This window comes from Diadema antillarum, unplaced genomic scaffold (genome assembly GCF_040938485.1).
Source record: "Diadema antillarum isolate AM-2024a unplaced genomic scaffold, OU_Dant_1.0 scf00000130, whole genome shotgun sequence".
NCBI classification, from domain to species: domain Eukaryota; kingdom Metazoa; phylum Echinodermata; class Echinoidea; order Diadematoida; family Diadematidae; genus Diadema; species Diadema antillarum.
The window spans coordinates 615,271-633,154 of NW_027271019.1; the positions used below are offsets into that span (position 1 = coordinate 615,271).

At 36.2% G+C, this 17,884-nt stretch overlaps 1 protein-coding gene across 1 annotated transcript in view; it reads left to right on the plus strand.

Moving 5' to 3' along the window:
• Positions 1 to 15,885, plus strand: part of LOC139720604 (ADP-ribosyl cyclase/cyclic ADP-ribose hydrolase 1-like) — a 32,510-nt gene extending 16,625 nt beyond the window's left edge. Inside the window, exons 5-7 of the mRNA XM_071631960.1 lie at positions 483 to 584; positions 992 to 1,084; positions 14,657 to 15,885. Of these exons, the coding sequence (XP_071488061.1) occupies positions 483 to 584; positions 992 to 1,084; positions 14,657 to 14,807 (346 nt within the window). The 3' untranslated portion in view covers positions 14,808 to 15,885. The remainder of the gene's footprint in view (positions 1 to 482; positions 585 to 991; positions 1,085 to 14,656) is intronic.
• The last annotated feature ends 1,999 nt before the right edge of the window (positions 15,886 to 17,884 follow it).

Here is a 17,884-nt window from a genome sequence, read left to right on the forward strand (position 1 = left end):
TCAAGCAAAGTAAGAGAGAAATTAAATAGGTGAGGTGAATTTTAAAGGGAGAAAGTACTGGAAGAAGGTATGTTTGTCGGTTGATTTGTTTGTTTGTTTATTCAAATGTTCACTATTGGTATGTCTTGTGCAGTACCATATACGTTTTTGTAGATGTCATCTACATGTAAGTGTGGTGATACATTTGTATTATGTTACGATATCAATGATGGAGTGGTTATCCGGAGTTGGTACACTCAATGTTCATGACCCGATTTACAACATATTTTGTATATTGCTTGGTTTGTATTCTTTTCTAATGTATCTTGATGTCAAGTGAAATATGAAAATATACGTGCTGGAACTGTTCACTGTGTCTCGAGTGTAAGACCAGTGCAGTTCCAGTTATTCGATTCAATTCAATTTAATTCAATGTGCTATCTTCCCAACACTGTAATGAAGTGACTTGTTTTGTTCATTGTCATCTCATTTGTGTGATACAGCGTGTTCGCAAGGATTGAGGCTCCAAACCTTAATGTTGCTAAAGTGACGAACATCATGATCTACCTTATCCCTGACTTCACGCTGCCAATTCCAAACAACCAGTAAGTCATTGGTTATCTGCTAACTTGAAGTATCTAATACCAGGAGGTGAACAATCACATTGATGTGGTGCAATTAAAGCATCCCATTTTAAATATGAATTATTGTCAGTCGTATTATTCATCGATATTTGAAGATTTAATACCATTACTATTGTTATTATCATTATTGTTATGATTCTCACTACTGAGTATTCGTTTTATTTTGTTGTTGTTGGAAAATCAATGACTTTTGATCACCGACACCTATTTGATAAATAACAGAAAACACAAACATATTCCAGTGCCATGATGGTTGAGGGGTAAAATTGATATGAAACTTATATGAAGTAATAATGAAATTATATTGTTTTATGTCTTAATGTTTGTGTATTACTCACGGATCGTTTCACACTTTATGTCACCATCAGATATCGAGAAACGTGTTTAAATGGTTCTGTGCTCGCCTTACGTAAACAGCTCACATCGATGAACTTTAACCACACCTGTGAAGAAGACCCGACGTAAGTATTCATGTAATCCTAGCTTCGTAATAGAGGATCCTCTTTTTACTTAATCATTTCAGCGTGCGTTACAGAATGGTTCCGTCGAGGGCCAATTTCTTTGAGTCGAGTATACTTCTCAGTGACATCAGCAAAACAGTTCCCTTGTTCGTTTGTCTTTTATGAAACGTTATGCAGCCATCACAGTTTCAGTACTATTTGGGCATAAGTTAATTGTACCTCGAGTTTTGTGTATACCATTTGTGAATAGCAAAATAATGGCAGGTATAAAGGGTCAAGAAAGAATATTGAGTCAACATTAATTATTTCAACTCTCTCTAAAGTTCATATAATTCTCTGCATTGTTTTGACAATTTACACTGTTAGAAAAAAATCAACAAGGTTGTTTAAAATTTTAAACAACCACAAGTTAACCGGTGAATCGCTCAACTGTTGTTTAAAAATTAAACAACACGTAGTTGTTTAAACTTTTAACCCTTTGTTGTTTAAAAATTCTAAACAACTGTTGTTTAAAAGAAATTTAAACAACTGGGTTGTTTAAAAAAGTTGTTTAAAAATTTAAACAACTGTTGTTTAAAAGTCATTTTATACAACTGGGTTGTTTAAAAAAAGTTGTTTAAAAGTCTAAACAACTGTTGTTTAAATGTAATTTTATACAACTGAGTTGTTTAAAAAAAGTTGTTTAAAACTCTAAACAACTGTTGTTTAAAAGTCATTTTATACAACCGGGTTGTTTAAAAGTCATTTTATACAACTGGGTTGTTTAAAGCAAATATTAAATATTCATGTTTAGAATTTAAACAGTTCTTAATCCCATATTACTGTACAACTCACTTGTATATAAGCACAATAACACAAATGTTTATCTTTTTGGCCAATTATATATTACAGCACATTTTCACTGTCTATATCACTGACAGCGTATCATTAGAAAACCTTCAATCGGTCAATCTGTCCATCGATGTGCAAACTTATTACAAATAACAAATTGAGCCAATCAAGAATTGTCTCATCCATTTTCAGAATATATGCAGAGTAACAATTCTTCTTATACAGATAAGTCGAAGTTCTCGAGAACCGAGGAAAATGTTTCGACTTGCACGGATTTAGTAAAAATATGCAGTTTGACTGCAGAGGAAAAATCACGAGCTTTTGTTATGCTTGAGTTAAGTGATTTTCCAGCTGAATTGACCTCGACTCATCTAAAGCTTAGTGTATTGTCAAATGTACATTTTGATTCCACTTACATACAAATGGGGCACTTAATGCCGTAAAAATCACATTTCACAATATTTCAACTAAACTGCAATGGCAAATTGAATTTGAAACATGCAATAATTAAAGAATTAATTATTAGGCATAACATGGATGTGTTCAGCTTGAGATTATCTATACCTGTGCCACATTGAATATTTTGTTGCTTCATTTCTCATATTGTGTGGGTGCATGGGCACCATCAGTTGTCCTCAGATGGGTCCAAAAGGGCTAACTGAATGAACAGTACACAGAGAATGTAATTTTTCAGAATGCTTTTACAGTCCAATGCACACGTTACAGACACATTATCCAGTTTTATAGTGATCATACCCTGACAAGACAAGATAAATCTTGAATGAGTCTTATTTCCTGGAATAATTATCTGATTTTCTTAGAACCACTGACTTTGTTCTTGAAGTGTTTGTCACTATAACATGCGCTTGGAAATCTCATAAGCGAAGCATACAAATGATACGGGAATGGCCCTCTAAGGATTTGCTTTTCTGTCCCAATACTGTACTTTGTTGCCCCACTAAGAAAATATTACTGAAGGTATTGCACTACACAGCTTCTCTATTAACAAGATCATTTTAAACAATGTTCAATTTGATGTAACAACATTTTGAATCATTTCAGTTGCAATGCTTTTGGGGAACATCTGCAATAGTAAGTCAGGGGTTATTAGATTATATTTCCTTGACAGTACAATGATGACTGTAAATATACTGCAGATGGAGAAACCATTCACATTAAGAAATAAGTTTTATCTCTTGTGAAAATTCTACCTATATTCAGCATATCTGAACAGACCAAATAACATATACAGTACATTGTAATTATAATGAAACTTGCTCCTGTTTAGTCATACCTGCTACCATGAACACATACAATTTTTTTTTTTTTTTTATAACTGGGATGTGCCAAGTACAGCACATCTGTCCAGCAAAGATCATCTCTGTCACTCCTGTGATAGAGATGGCAGTAATGAAGATTACTCTATATACATGTACAATGAAATAAATTCATAATGGAAATATACATTCTATGAAACAGTACATTTTGAATTTTATGAAGGTCACATTCAGTACAGAGTGTCACCTCCATTATGCTCAACAGATATGAGGTTTTAATTTCACAATTGCTATATTTCTGAAAATTGACTGTCATGCTTCAGTATAAACCTGTGAAGATCTTGCCCAATATTTCATTAAGTCACTACTATGCAAAATACTCTTTTTAATTCATTTCTAGCCCATCTTTATCACAAGTTTTCAAGGGCCCACATTACCCACTAATAGAACAATCTTCTCATGACCTTTGATCTTTCCATGTGACATGTATCCATTACTTATTGAGTTATAAACAAATAAAACATAGATACCAAACCTTTGCTTTGACGAATGACCTAAAAGTCAACTTTGTCAATTAAACTTCTGACGACCATGAAAATCTCATTCTACGCATCTAATCTTCCTGATTTGAAGAGTTCAGGTATGTCCTGATCTCTCTCACAGAATTGGACGTCACTTTACCAGGCATTTTGTACACAACTGTCTCCAAGAACTGCCAGGCAGCAAAACATTGAGCCTGGTACTCTACATCTAGGACATAATGCACTTTGAATGCACAGTCCACAGCCTTTGTCAAAGTTGGAAACAAGAATCCCTGTCTCTCTACAATAGGGAGTTTTCGCAAGCACAACGCAGCCTGGAGTTAAGCGTGTCGTGTGCGAAATTTGCTTCTGGACATGATCAAATCCGAGGAACGTCCTGTCCAGGGGAAAACGAGTACGGTACTTGGCCAAAATAGCGTTCGGTCCCGATGCTGGGCAGGAGTGAGCCAGCCAGTCAGCCAACCAATCAGCGATCCTGTCCCCACGCCTCCGTCCTGCACAGGAAAGCGAAACTGCATACAGAGTACAGGGACTGTCACAAGTGATCGCTTCCTCGTATTCTCGGTCTTCGCGTCGTGTAGCCAAAACTTCCTAATGACAAAGGTTTGCAGTGGTTCTTCCAGGATCCTCCCATCAGCAAGATGAAGGGCTGTGGTCTCTGCTTCCTGTCAATTTGTCCAATGTAGAAAGCCAGGTCTTTGCACTCCTGTAAAATGAAATGGAATTGGAAAAGAAACATGCATAACTATACATCTCGATAAAATCTTGAAATAATCTACGCGGAAGTGTTGGGTTGAGGCATTGGTATAATGAGGTCCATCAGAACAGATATATTTCCCACACCTCTCCAATGTTCAAGGTAGAGTTCATACTAAAGTGCCTGGCCAAATTCTGAAACATTTCATTTGCAAACATATACCCTAAATTGGGTATTTCATGTAGTATATAACATCCATGTATTAAATTTTCTATTCTTGTAAGGGCTAACCATGACCTGGCTGAATGAATTTTCAACTGTGTGGCCTATGGGAACTTCTGAAAGGCAATTAATTTTATTGCTGGCAAGCCCAGGCAAAAAGTATTATCAAACAAAAACTACTTCTGAATTGCATTTCATTACTTTGGGTAAGTTACTCTTTCCAATACTAGTATAACAATTTTGTCCACTTACATTGTAGGAACATTAAGGAGTATGCGAGGTCTTTTTTCTTTTTGGTATGGGGGGGGGGGGGGGGAGACACCCTGTATCACATTGGATGTATATGAGTGGTACGTGATATATTTCCAGCATCTTGCTGAATATAATGATACCATAGGTCAAGTGCAATATTTATTGACGAATGGAATATTCCTTATTGGCGACATTTGGGACCAATTTTGCATTTCATGCGAATTTTTTCCCCTTTTTATCAAAATGAAAAGGACATATTGATATTGGACAAGTGTGTGATTGAGCAGTCAGGCACAAGATAAAGTAAATATGTATGTTGACTATGTAATATACGATTTTTTTTTCATTAAAAAAAAATTATTGTGATTCACAGCATACATTAGCAACATAGTAAATTTGCATAAATATGTAGAATCCATGGACTAAACTAACAAATGAAACAGCATAAACTGGGAATTTCTGTAACTATGGACCACAGCTTGATGATTTCTATATTTTGTATTGCAATGTCAAAGTCCATCTCATCATTTTAATAAGAGGGCAACACATCACTTGTTTTAGAAGATTAGCCTCCGAACAGTTAGGTACTTACAGGTTGAAAGTCGTAGAATAACTCCAATGACTCCTGAAAGGAGCACTTGCCCCACACCCTCGCAGTCCAGCCTCGGCAAACTAGCGGCAGCATGCTGAATGCAAGCGTCTCTTTTTCCTCTGTGGAGCAAAATGCATGACACAGGGGGAGTATTTTTAATGATAAGTACAAATATACCCTTTAAAAATATTAACACAATCAAGGCTGATAAAGAGAAATGATGACAAGTATCAGCTCATGTTCAGATGCTGGCTTATGTACTTACTGTATATTGTACTTGATTGCAACCGGGATTACTAACTGTGGGGGGGGGGGGGGGGGGGGGGCTGTTTTAAAGTTGTTTGGAGGGTATTGTAGAAAATACTACACATTTTGAATGAGGGACTGATTCTGGCAACGGCATTTACTACCAAGACGGGCAAGTAATTGTGGATGAGTAGAGCCAAACTTGTAAGGCCAAGCATTAGAATTATTATGCTGTAATAATCATCATTCTATCCTACAAAGCAGAAATCAGAGTTACCATGAACTTGGATGAAAGAAAGTCGAATGGTGTTGACAGCCAGTGCCTTAATAAGAATAATCTTGCACTACTGTTAAGTGCTTAACAAAGACTATTGCAATATGAATGACATTTGGGCTTTTGCAGGAGGTTCATGTCATATTCTGGCATTGCATAAAGCAAGATCAGTTAATATGCATATATCTTAATTAGATTAGCAAGAGCAAGGGATGTTCAAGGTCCAGTGATTTTTATTCCAAGTAGTAGGAAAAAGAATACAAAAACTTTAATAGTTCATAAAAGACTTCTCTGTTAATGTTATCCTATAATGACAAAAGCTTGATTATCATGTGAGTTGATCAGGCAGTGGAGAAGAAAAGGGGAATGGTAGATGAAGGAGGCAAGGACAAACCGTCCAGAAGTTTCAGTGTACATCAACTGTGTGGCCGTGGGGTGCTATAATGTGAGAGAGGGGCAGGAGACAGCCTCTCCCAAATAATTGTCCAAGCTGTAGTTACAGTCATTAAAGCTGCACCACCGCATGTGATACAAGGAGCGAAAGAAGCTTGTATGAGCACAATTAAAGATGTTCTGAATCCACATGTCATCTCTTGAGGATTCAGTTCCAGCAGGACGAGGTCCAACATGAGCTAAGGAGGGACAATCTCTGCCTGACTGGCCTGCCAGAGGGGGCTGAGGAGACAGAGGAAGAGCTTACTGAGGGCGAGTCAAATGTTGCCAAGGAAGTTGGCTTAGACATTTGGAAAGAGGACATCTCATCTTCATGATCTTGTCATCATCGTGGGGAAAAGGCAAGAAGGAAAGAGCAGGCAGATCAAAGTCCACTTTATTGCAAACAAAAGGAACAAACTGTATTCTGGGCATTCTAGTCTGAAAGGAAAAGAGAACATGAAAAGTGTGTACATCAGTGAAGATCTAAAGGCATGCAATGTGTCACTCGAACAGTGCATGATAAATGCCAAGGAAGCTCATGATGTCGAATCGGCAACAAAACCAAATACGGGAACATGACATGCAAGTTGAATGATGGACAAAGCAGAGTCATCAAGAGCCTGGATGATCTCTTTAATATTGGCTTTGAAATTACAGATCCACTTCAGTTTTTGCAGGTTTTTGCGAAAGTCTTAGAAATTAATCAACAAGCATTGAATGAATTTGTCGGTCCAACAATTTTTTTTTTTAATAGTCATGTACATACTGTAAGTATTTTGTTAATGTTGTTAATAAATTCACCTCAACTCAAATGCAACAAAGGAAAGGGTGGTACTGGGGCTGTAGATTAGAATCTCTACACAGAGCAATACTATTTAAAATGTACCTTGGGAAAGGCCATCGGTGTCACCCATGTGACGAATAAGCAGCATTTGCTACGATGGACATCTTGATTCCCCATACTAGAGTACTTTGTCAGCATACATGGCCATGCTGCAAACATCCTGTCTTCAGCCATGATCTCCTGGCTGAAGTCTTGCTTGATCTGTACAAATTAGGGAACAAGATTGCATTTGTAATCATATTAAGGGTGGCCCAGAAAGAATGCTATAAACCAAATGGAAAAAAAATTAACACTCAAGTTAATAACAAAAACATAAATGATGGAGTGAATTATGCATGATCATTAGCTTCTGCAAAAATGTTCATTCTATAAACATTTTTCTCACAAGTTTGTGTGAATTTGCACAATGTGCTTCGTTTGGCATGGAAATCTTGACAGACTGAGAAGAAAGCTCCTAATCTTTGCATAGAAACTTATTCGAAAGTGACAAAAGTGCCAAAAATTGGTTCCAAACCACCTACCTACACGAAACAAATAGAACTCTACTATTAAAGGTGGTATATTATTACTACAGGCATTAAGTTCACGTGTGGTGCATAGACTATATTGTGCGTTAAAAACACCACAATCTGTTTTCTGTCTTTATCTTCATTTTCTATAGGGGTTCTAGGCCTTTTTTTCTACTGGAAGCTTACGTAGACCTTAATTCATCGAGCATCATTGATGGCAATGATGCTCAGTAAAGAATGAATTGCTCCAGCAAAAGTAGCAGAACTTAACTCGCACTTTAGTATTGGATTTTAGGGGGTTCATTATGTTTACAGTAGATTTTGGTTGTACGGTTGGACCTACTACTCATCGACCGCCTAATGTTTATTTGCTTGATAAGAATATTTAACACTGAAATTCATGCAAAAAACTTGACCTATGTGATTGAGAAAATCCAGAGCTAGGCTATCAAATGCCTTTGTTCCCTTTTCGATTCGAAGTTTCAGGGCAAAAATATCGCTGTCGAACTTGTGTGGCCTCGTTTCAGCTCCCCGCGGTAACGCTCCTTATTGAGATCGACCGCTGTTTTTGCATTGACAATGCAGGCAAACCAAGTTGTATTGAACACCGTGTTGTACGAAGCTTTTTAGAAACTTCCATAGACATTACATTATGATTCGGTGAAAATATTCGAAATTTTGTCTTTGATTAAAACCATTAACTTTGTTAATGAACGGCGAATTTTCGCGTTTTCCCACACCATTCAACCCTCATCAACAGTCAAAGCCAATCCATTTTTATATGCTTTGCGTGCAGTGAAGTGCGTACTAAGCGTTCAGTGCGCCAATTAATACACGGTCGGTTTATTACATACAAGAGGGTGGTGGATGTTGTAGGGCTATCAATCATACAGCCGACCATATAAAGTTCTAAATTATGAGGTAGGAAATGATCGAGACAGGTCATTGTGTAATTGAACTTAGCACTAGCACAGCAGTCTAAAATATAGGGCCTAGCCCTTGACTAGGCCCTAGCATTGCCTAGCTAGGCCCTAAACCGTCACGTTAGACCCTATGCCTATTAAACTAACTACTTAATACTTGTTAGATTTCTACATCATCGAACTCGGACACTGCGCCTATGTGCGTGATGTGATACGGTGCCAGCTGCTGTTACTGTTCAGATAGAACTACAACGAATCGGCTACTCTGTACTGACTACTGTGTCAACAATGGGAATGATTAGTTTTTGTAAAAGAAATTCGTATTTTATGTGAAGTTTTGAAAATGTATGTAAGGATTGAATTATGCAAGTGTTTATACAACTTATTACAAGCACGAATTGGTTGAAAAACATAATGCACGTAGGAAACCTACCGGTCTACAGACGACCTAACTTAACGTTAACGTTAACATACAGTTTCTAACGTTACATCGGTGTCACCCATGTGACGAATAAGCAGCATTTGCTACGATGGACATCTTGATTCCCCATACTAGAGTACTTTGTCAGCATACATGGCCATGCTGCAAACATCCTGTCTTCAGCCATGATCTCCTGGCTGAAGTCTTGCTTGATCTGTACAAATTAGGGAACAAGATTGCATTTGTAATCATATTAAGGGTGGCCCAGAAAGAATGCTATAAACCAAATGGAAAAAAAATTAACACTCAAGTTAATAACAAAAACATAAATGATGGAGTGAATTATGCATGATCATTAGCTTCTGCAAAAATGTTCATTCTATAAACATTTTTCTCACAAGTTTGTGTGAATTTGCACAATGTGCTTTGTTTGGCATGGAAATCTTGACAGACTGAGAAGAAAGCTCCTAATCTTTGCATAGAAACTTATTCGAAAGTGACAAAAGTGCCAAAAATTGGTTCCAAACCACCTACCTACACGAAACAAATAGAACTCTACTATTAAAGGTGGTATATTATTACTACAGGCATTAAGTTCACGTGTGGTGCATAGACTATATTGTGCGTTAAAAACACCACAATCTGTTTTCTGTCTTTATCTTCATTTTCTATAGGGGTTCTAGGCCTTTTTTTCTACTGGAAGCTTACGTAGACCTTAATTCATCGAGCATCATTGATGGCAATGATGCTCAGTAAAGAATGAATTGCTCCAGCAAAAGTAGCAGAACTTAACTCGCACTTTAGTATTGGATTTTAGGGGGTTCATTATGTTTACAGTAGATTTTGGTTGTACGGTTGGACCTACTACTCATCGACCGCCTAATGTTTATTTGCTTGATAAGAATATTTAACACTGAAATTCATGCAAAAAACTTGACCTATGTGATTGAGAAAATCCAGAGCTAGGCTATCAAATGCCTTTGTTCCCTTTTCGATTCGAAGTTTCAGGGCAAAAATATCGCTGTCGAACTTGTGTGGCCTCGTTTCAGCTCCCCGCGGTAACGCTCCTTATTGAGATCGACCGCTGTTTTTGCATTGACAATGCAGGCAAACCAAGTTGTATTGAACACCGTGTTGTACGAAGCTTTTTAGAAACTTCCATAGACATTACATTATGATTCGGTGAAAATATTCGAAATTTTGTCTTTGATTAAAACCATTAACTTTGTTAATGAACGGCGAATTTTCGCGTTTTCCCACACCATTCAACCCTCATCAACAGTCAAAGCCAATCCATTTTTATATGCTTTGCGTGCAGTGAAGTGCGTACTAAGCGTTCAGTGCGCCAATTAATACACGGTCGGTTTATTACATACAAGAGGGTGGTGGATGTTGTAGGGCTATCAATCATACAGCCGACCATATAAAGTTCTAAATTATGAGGTAGGAAATGATCGAGACAGGTCATTGTGTAATTGAACTTAGCACTAGCACAGCAGTCTAAAATATAGGGCCTAGCCCTTGACTAGGCCCTAGCATTGCCTAGCTAGGCCCTAAACCGTCACGTTAGACCCTATGCCTATTAAACTAACTACTTAATACTTGTTAGATTTCTACATCATCGAACTCGGACACTGCGCCTATGTGCGTGATGTGATACGGTGCCAGCTGCTGTTAGTGTTACTGTTCAGATAGAACTACAACGAATCGGCTACTCTGTACTGACTACTGTGTCAACAATGGGAATGATTAGTTTTTGTAAAAGAAATTCGTATTTTATGTGAAGTTTTGAAAATGTATGTAAGGATTGAATTATGCAAGTGTTTATACAACTTATTACAAGCACGAATTGGTTGAAAAACATAATGCACGTAGGAAACCTACCGGTCTACAGACGACCTAACTTAACGTTAACGTTAACATACAGTTTCGAACGTTACATGCATGAAGGCGAGACGTAGCGCAGCCCGGCCAAGAACCCAAAGCGTGAGCCGTGACAGCTTCATACATCATGCAAATTACAGATCTAGATGGGCATGAAGCGATGTAACAATGTAATAAATACCTTGGAATGACAGGCAAAGTTCTTCTATAGCTAGACCCCATTTGCTGAGAATGTTCGTGACTCCATATAGCTGCATTGCAGTCATCGTCACCTCCGTCCATCATGATGAATAGCCGCGCTACAGTATAGCTATAACGTACATAAACGTGTGATGTACGTGTACGTGTTAGTGTGTGTGTGAGGCGCGGTGGCCGCCCGGCGGCGATCGATTGCGACGAAGGATACATGCAGGCCCGCTGATTGGTTCATGACTATCACATGACTTTTGCCCATCAATTTCTAAACAACGATGTTTAATTGTTTGGACAATCATTCCGAATTGTTTTTAAACAGCCGCTGTTTAAGGCATTCAAGCTCCAATTTTCTATATTTAAACAACATTGTTTAGAATTTTAAACAACAATATTTTAAACAACGAAATTTTACACAGCGTTCTAACAGTGTAGAAATGGACAATCATTTTATGCTCGTAAATTCACCACTGAAAATGTAGCTAGGTTAAATGAAAATTTGCAGAATGAAGACTGGGAAGATGTTTTAACCTGTGACGATACCGAAAGAGCATATCAGTTATTCTGGGCTAAATTTGAGATATATTTCAACATTAGTATACCCAAGACCAAGGCAGGGAGAAAACGTAATAAACCTATAAAACCTTGGATAACAAGAGGAATTTTGAATTCTATAAATAAAAGAAATATTTTGTACAAAATAAGTCGTCATCAAGCTAGCCCTGAAAATGTTTCCAATTACAAGACATATCGAAATAGATTAACAAGCATTATCAAACAGTCCAAAGAAATGTATTTTTCTAAAAAGATAGATAATGCTCAAGGTAAAAGTTCAACTATATGGAAAATAATCAATGAAATTCTCAATAAGAGTAAATCATCATCTGATTCTCAAGTATTTTATAAAGATGGCAATACTGTAAGTAATCCGGTAGATATAAGTAATATGTTTAATGAATATTTTGTGCATATTGGTCCACAACAGGGCTCTAAGATCGATAAGAGTAATTGTGCTTTCGCAGATTTTCTGCCACAACCAATAGATTCATCCTTATTTTTGAACCCAACTGATTTTATTGAAATATTAAGAATTGTTTGTGCTTTTAAAAATAGTTATTCTGTCAGTCATGATGAAATCAGCACCAATTTACTTAAGCAGATTATAGGTAGTATTTTGTCTCCCTCAGTCCATATCTTTAATCTATCTCTTTCTTCTGGTATTTTTCCAAGTTCCTTCAAAATTGCTAAAGTAATACCGATTTATAAAAAAGATGATCCCACGTGTGTAACTAATTACCGTCCCATTTCTATTCTCTCTAGTTTCTCCAAAATACTCGAGAGAATTGTGTATAATAGGTTGTATGGATTTTTGTGTCAGAATGATTTCTTCAATCCTGATCAATTCGGTTTCCGAACCAATCATTCTACTGATCACGCGCTAATGCAGTTATTTGATAGAGTATCGAGTGCCTTGGCAGATCGCAAACATGTAATTGGTATATTTATGGATCTGAGCAAGGCATTCGATACTCTTGACCACAAAATATTATTATATAAGCTACGACATTACGGGGTTCGGGGTACTGCACTTACATGGTTTGAAAACTATTTGTTATGTAGAAAACAATTTGTTTCCTTTGATTCAGTATCCTCCAATACACTACCTGTAACATGTGGAGTTCCCCAGGGTTCGATCTTAGGGCCGTTATTGTTTTTAATTTACATTAATGATATTTCAAACGCATCATCTATGTTACAGTATATATTATTTGCCGATGATACAAATGTGTTTTACTCACATGCTGATCTAAACCACCTAGTTGCTACTTTGAACAATGAATTACTGAAATTATCTACATGGTTTAAAAGTAATATACTGGCACTTAATTTAAGCAAAACTAATTTCATTCATTTTAAATGTAAAAAAGCTGATTTACCAGAATATGAATTGTATATTGATGGTATATCTCTTGAAAGGAAAATATTTAATAAATTTCTTGGTGTGTATATAAATGAAAACCTAAAATGGGATGATCACGTAAAACACATCATTTTGCCTATATCCCGAAACGTTGGCCTGTTAACTAAGCTTCAGTATTTTTTACCAACTCGTGTATTGTTTACCCTGTATAATGCCTTAATCTTACCATATATATCGTATTGCAACATTATCTGGGCAACCCACAAATGTAACACAGACCGTATACTTCTCCTACAGAAAAAAGCAATACGAGTGTGCAGTCGAGCATGCTCTCGAGATCACACCGACCCATTGTTTTTCCAGCTTAAATTCCTTAAGATAAATGATATAAATTTTCTCCAAAAAGCTGTATTTATGTTTTGTCTCAAGTCAAACCTCTTGCCTCCAATATTTAACATAATATTTCGGTCAAATTCAGAGATTCACTCTTATCCAACCAGACAATCCACAAATTTACATTTATTTAACCCCAATACCGCACTCGCGCATCATTCTATCAGACACTCCGGCCCTGACACTTGGAATTCCCTTCCCATCGAAATCAAAAACATGACCACTATGTATTCATTTAAGAAGGCTGTAAAACTTCACCTCCTTAAGCAGTATTCCCCAGGATAATATTCTGATTCCTTTATTGTATTATAATCAAATGTATATGAATATGTACGTGATACATAATGCATGGATGTGTGCATACACATATCGATTTATTTATCTATCCATATTATGAATATGAGTATGTATATGTATGTATAGGATAGGTACATCATGTATATTATATGAGCATGTATGTGTACGATGTGCCTTACCATTACTGCGTACATAAAACAAACTTGATATATTTTGTTTAATGTCAGATAACAATATGTATAAGATATTTTGTATTCACACATTATTATTTTCATAGTGCATAATATTATTCGGTCATTACTCCGGCAAAGGCAACTGAACGTGTCAACTTTAATATCATTATCATATTGTATTTATCATCATTACTATCATTGTAAAGTAGTTGGAGTGGTACCCATACACTCTGTAACTTTCCCTTTTCCCCCTATACCCTTCCCTATTTCTCTCTTTCTCTATTCCCTATTCTATTCAGAGTAGGTAAGCATAGTCTCCATACCGTCAAGCCTCGGCTTATTTTGGAGACCCTTCTGTTTAAGTTCCATAAGCTAGTATGTTTGTATTTGTCTTGTATAATTGTACTAAAAACTATGTGTCGATATACTGTTTGTCATAAATGACATGTACATGATCCTATCTGATGTAACGGAATTAAGCAGAAATAAATCAAATCAAATTTAAAGGATAGACTGATTGAACAGAACACACGCTACTTGATCTAACACCTTTGATCATTCCTTCATTTTATATATCTAAAAAAAAGATTGAATACGTATGGGTATTGAATAGAATATTTCACCGTCTATCGATTTCTTTTTCACAGTACCTTTATGTGGTTACAGTGTGCCCGTTACCCATCCAGCCCGTATTGTGGTCCATACAGCGGAGGATCATTACTTAAACCCCTACACATGGCGTTTCTCGTTCTACAGGTGACGCTAGTGGCGTTGTTGAGTGGTTGGAAAACATTTTAGGGTGTAAGACCTATTAAATAGGTCCCTTCGTTTGAAATTGCCGTGTGTTGCCTTAATTCGCTTATTATGTCTATAAGCAGTTATCAAAAGACATAGAGTAGCAAAGGACTACAATTTTAACCTTTTTTATCCGTTCGATGACATGACATGATCTCAAGTTGGTTTTAATAAAAAGGAAAATGTATCGTTTGTACATTGTCCAGACGAAGAAACCAATCTCCTGTTTCTTTGGAAACGTTCCATGGTAAATCGGGGTGCTTCTGTCATGTATTATTTCTTAAAAGCCTAAGTCGCGATGCAGTATGCATGGTGTGTGTGTGTGTGTGGTATAACGCATCTGCGTGTGCATGCATGTGAGCATGTGTTCGGAAGTCAGGCGCCACACTGTCCCGAAATTGGACACATGATATAAGAAAATCAATGTTCATATTTGGCTCCGATCGTACAAACATCGGGCCATTCATGAGGGTATTTTAAGCTACTGTGATATGGTCGTTGGCGGAGTTTTCAGGCTCCAGCTGCAACTTACTGATCATTGGTTCATTCTAAGCAAAATATTTGCCCGAAAACCTTGCGAAGGTTCATTATTCGTATTGCCATCTTGTGTCAATTTGGGGACAGTGTGTCGCCACCCTGTTAAGATTCAAGACAACTTTTCAATTGAACCTATCGTTATGAATTATTCATGTCTCGTTCTTGTTCAGGCAAGTCGTGCTCGCCAGCATAGCACTCTTTCCTATCATTCCATTTTATTACATTCCTCTCTTGAAACAGTATATTTACGTTGTTTTCTGAGGCATGCATTGTGTGATACGTGACAAATACTTGACACTGTTTAAGGTTCAAAGTCGGGTTAAGACTTACTTATACTGAAATAAGGAGCAAATTGTGTTTCTGTATCCCGTCACGTCACATTATGTCTGAGAGATTGAAGCTGTATAGACTCTATTTTGAAGTTCACTGTTTTAAAATCAAATGACGGAAACAGTAAAAAAAAGCTGCAAATCGGGCTTCAGAAAGTTATCGAGTTGTTAGGTCTTGTAGGTTACATATATTCATTTCACGAGATATCACTGGTCACAGCAACTATGCAAATTCACATAATGTAATTATTTCATTCATTCATTCATTCATTCATTCATTTATCATCCACCCATTCATTTATCATTCATTCATTCATTCATTCATCATTCATTCATTCATTCATTCATTCATTCATTCATTCATTCATTCATTCATATAGTTTACATATTCTTTCATGCATGCATGCATTCATTCATTTATTCACTTTATTTCCACACGGGCACTTGCTTCACAAGTCCAGTTAAACTCACTGCGCTATATAAGAGACTCTGACTATGTTTACTAGTCCAAAGTCAATTAGAAAATCACCTGGGATCGCCTAATACATGTACCATCTTTTTTCAACAAATAGATATATAATGTGTGTATACCTATGTCAGTTCCCACCACTGACAAGGGTCTAGCGTCAAAAGATATAAAAGAAATAGACTGTGAATTTAAATTTGCTATGTCTTTGTGTTTGTCGATTATTTCGTCTCACTCTATAACTTCTTCGAGATAGTACATGTTTCTCTAAATTTGAATGGCAACAGAAAGAAACCACAAAAACAGAAGTACAGTATTAATAAAAATAATGATAATAATGACCGAATAGGCTCTTCGTTCCATCACGCTTTGAAAGATGTCTCGATGGTCATGCATATATTCTCTCGGCGTACCTATGTTCAAAGTTACAGTGAAACGTCAGACCATGATAAAGCTTACTAAAGTCATCTCAATTTAAAAAATAAGATTATCAAATAAAAGAGAGTGAATATTTCATCAGAATCAAACAGAAAAGAATTATGTTGCAAACGAGATACCACACTCGATTGTATATCAATTAAAAAAAGAAAAGAAAAGAAATCCCAACCTCGGCATGAATCTACTTCACATCTGTATTCACTACACATGTGAAGTGTGATGTAAGAATCATAATTTCTTAACTGCAAGAAGCCAAGTTCATCACCTCAGACAATTGTCAAGTGTGATTACCGTCTCGTGGATACTTCAGAAAAATCAAAATTCAAATAATTTCGTTAATTTCATCTATACCAAGGTTATTCTCTGTCATCAGTTACTTATCTGCCTATACTTTATCTTAGAAAAAAAAAAGGAGTAGTCATAGATTGATCGGGTCATATAGATGACGTGTTATACATTTGATTTAGCAATGTTGAATTAGGTGGTTGTACACGTTTAAATGGTACTATATGTAGATAGCTTCTTAGGTAATGTTTCTGCATAAAATGCAAATGTTGTCATAGAGAGAATATAAATAAAATATGTTCTTTGCTCCAAAGCATACTTTGAGGTCTTCGTGTTTGTTTGTTTTCACAAAATTCTTCTCCCCTCCATTCATTAATTCTCTCTTTAAAGGTGTTACATACATGTATTCATTATATTCTATGCACAAGTCTATAAGACTCATAAACATAATGAGATATACGTATACATGTATATACATATGTATGTATATATATATATATATATATATATATATATATACATACATATATATATACATGCCCAGTATATATAATACTTTTCTATTTTTACACACTCTATTTCTCTAATGTAATAAAAAAAGTCATTGATTGTATTTACAGATGTAAGAATGAATATTCAGAAGAAAGAAAATAAGGAATCTTCAAGGATGCACAACATAAACAATCGAAGCTTTCGTTTATTTGTTACAATGAATCATTTTATTGCATGACAACGAGAAACATAGCTTCATCACTGAAAAAGGACGAGTATGAGGTGTAAGCCCCGCTTACAACATTGCAAACAGAACTGCCTAATTAAGAAATAAAAGAGAGAATAAAAATCATGCCATTATGATCGGAAGTATAATAACAACAAAACATATTTTCTTTGAATACAATGATATTGCATGCATCACACGTGTCTTAAAGATTATTTCTTGTCACTTCGCTGACTTAACACGCTCAAGTTTTCTTACGGTAAGATAATGAGGTCTATATCGTAGTAGTAGTCGAAGAATGATACTG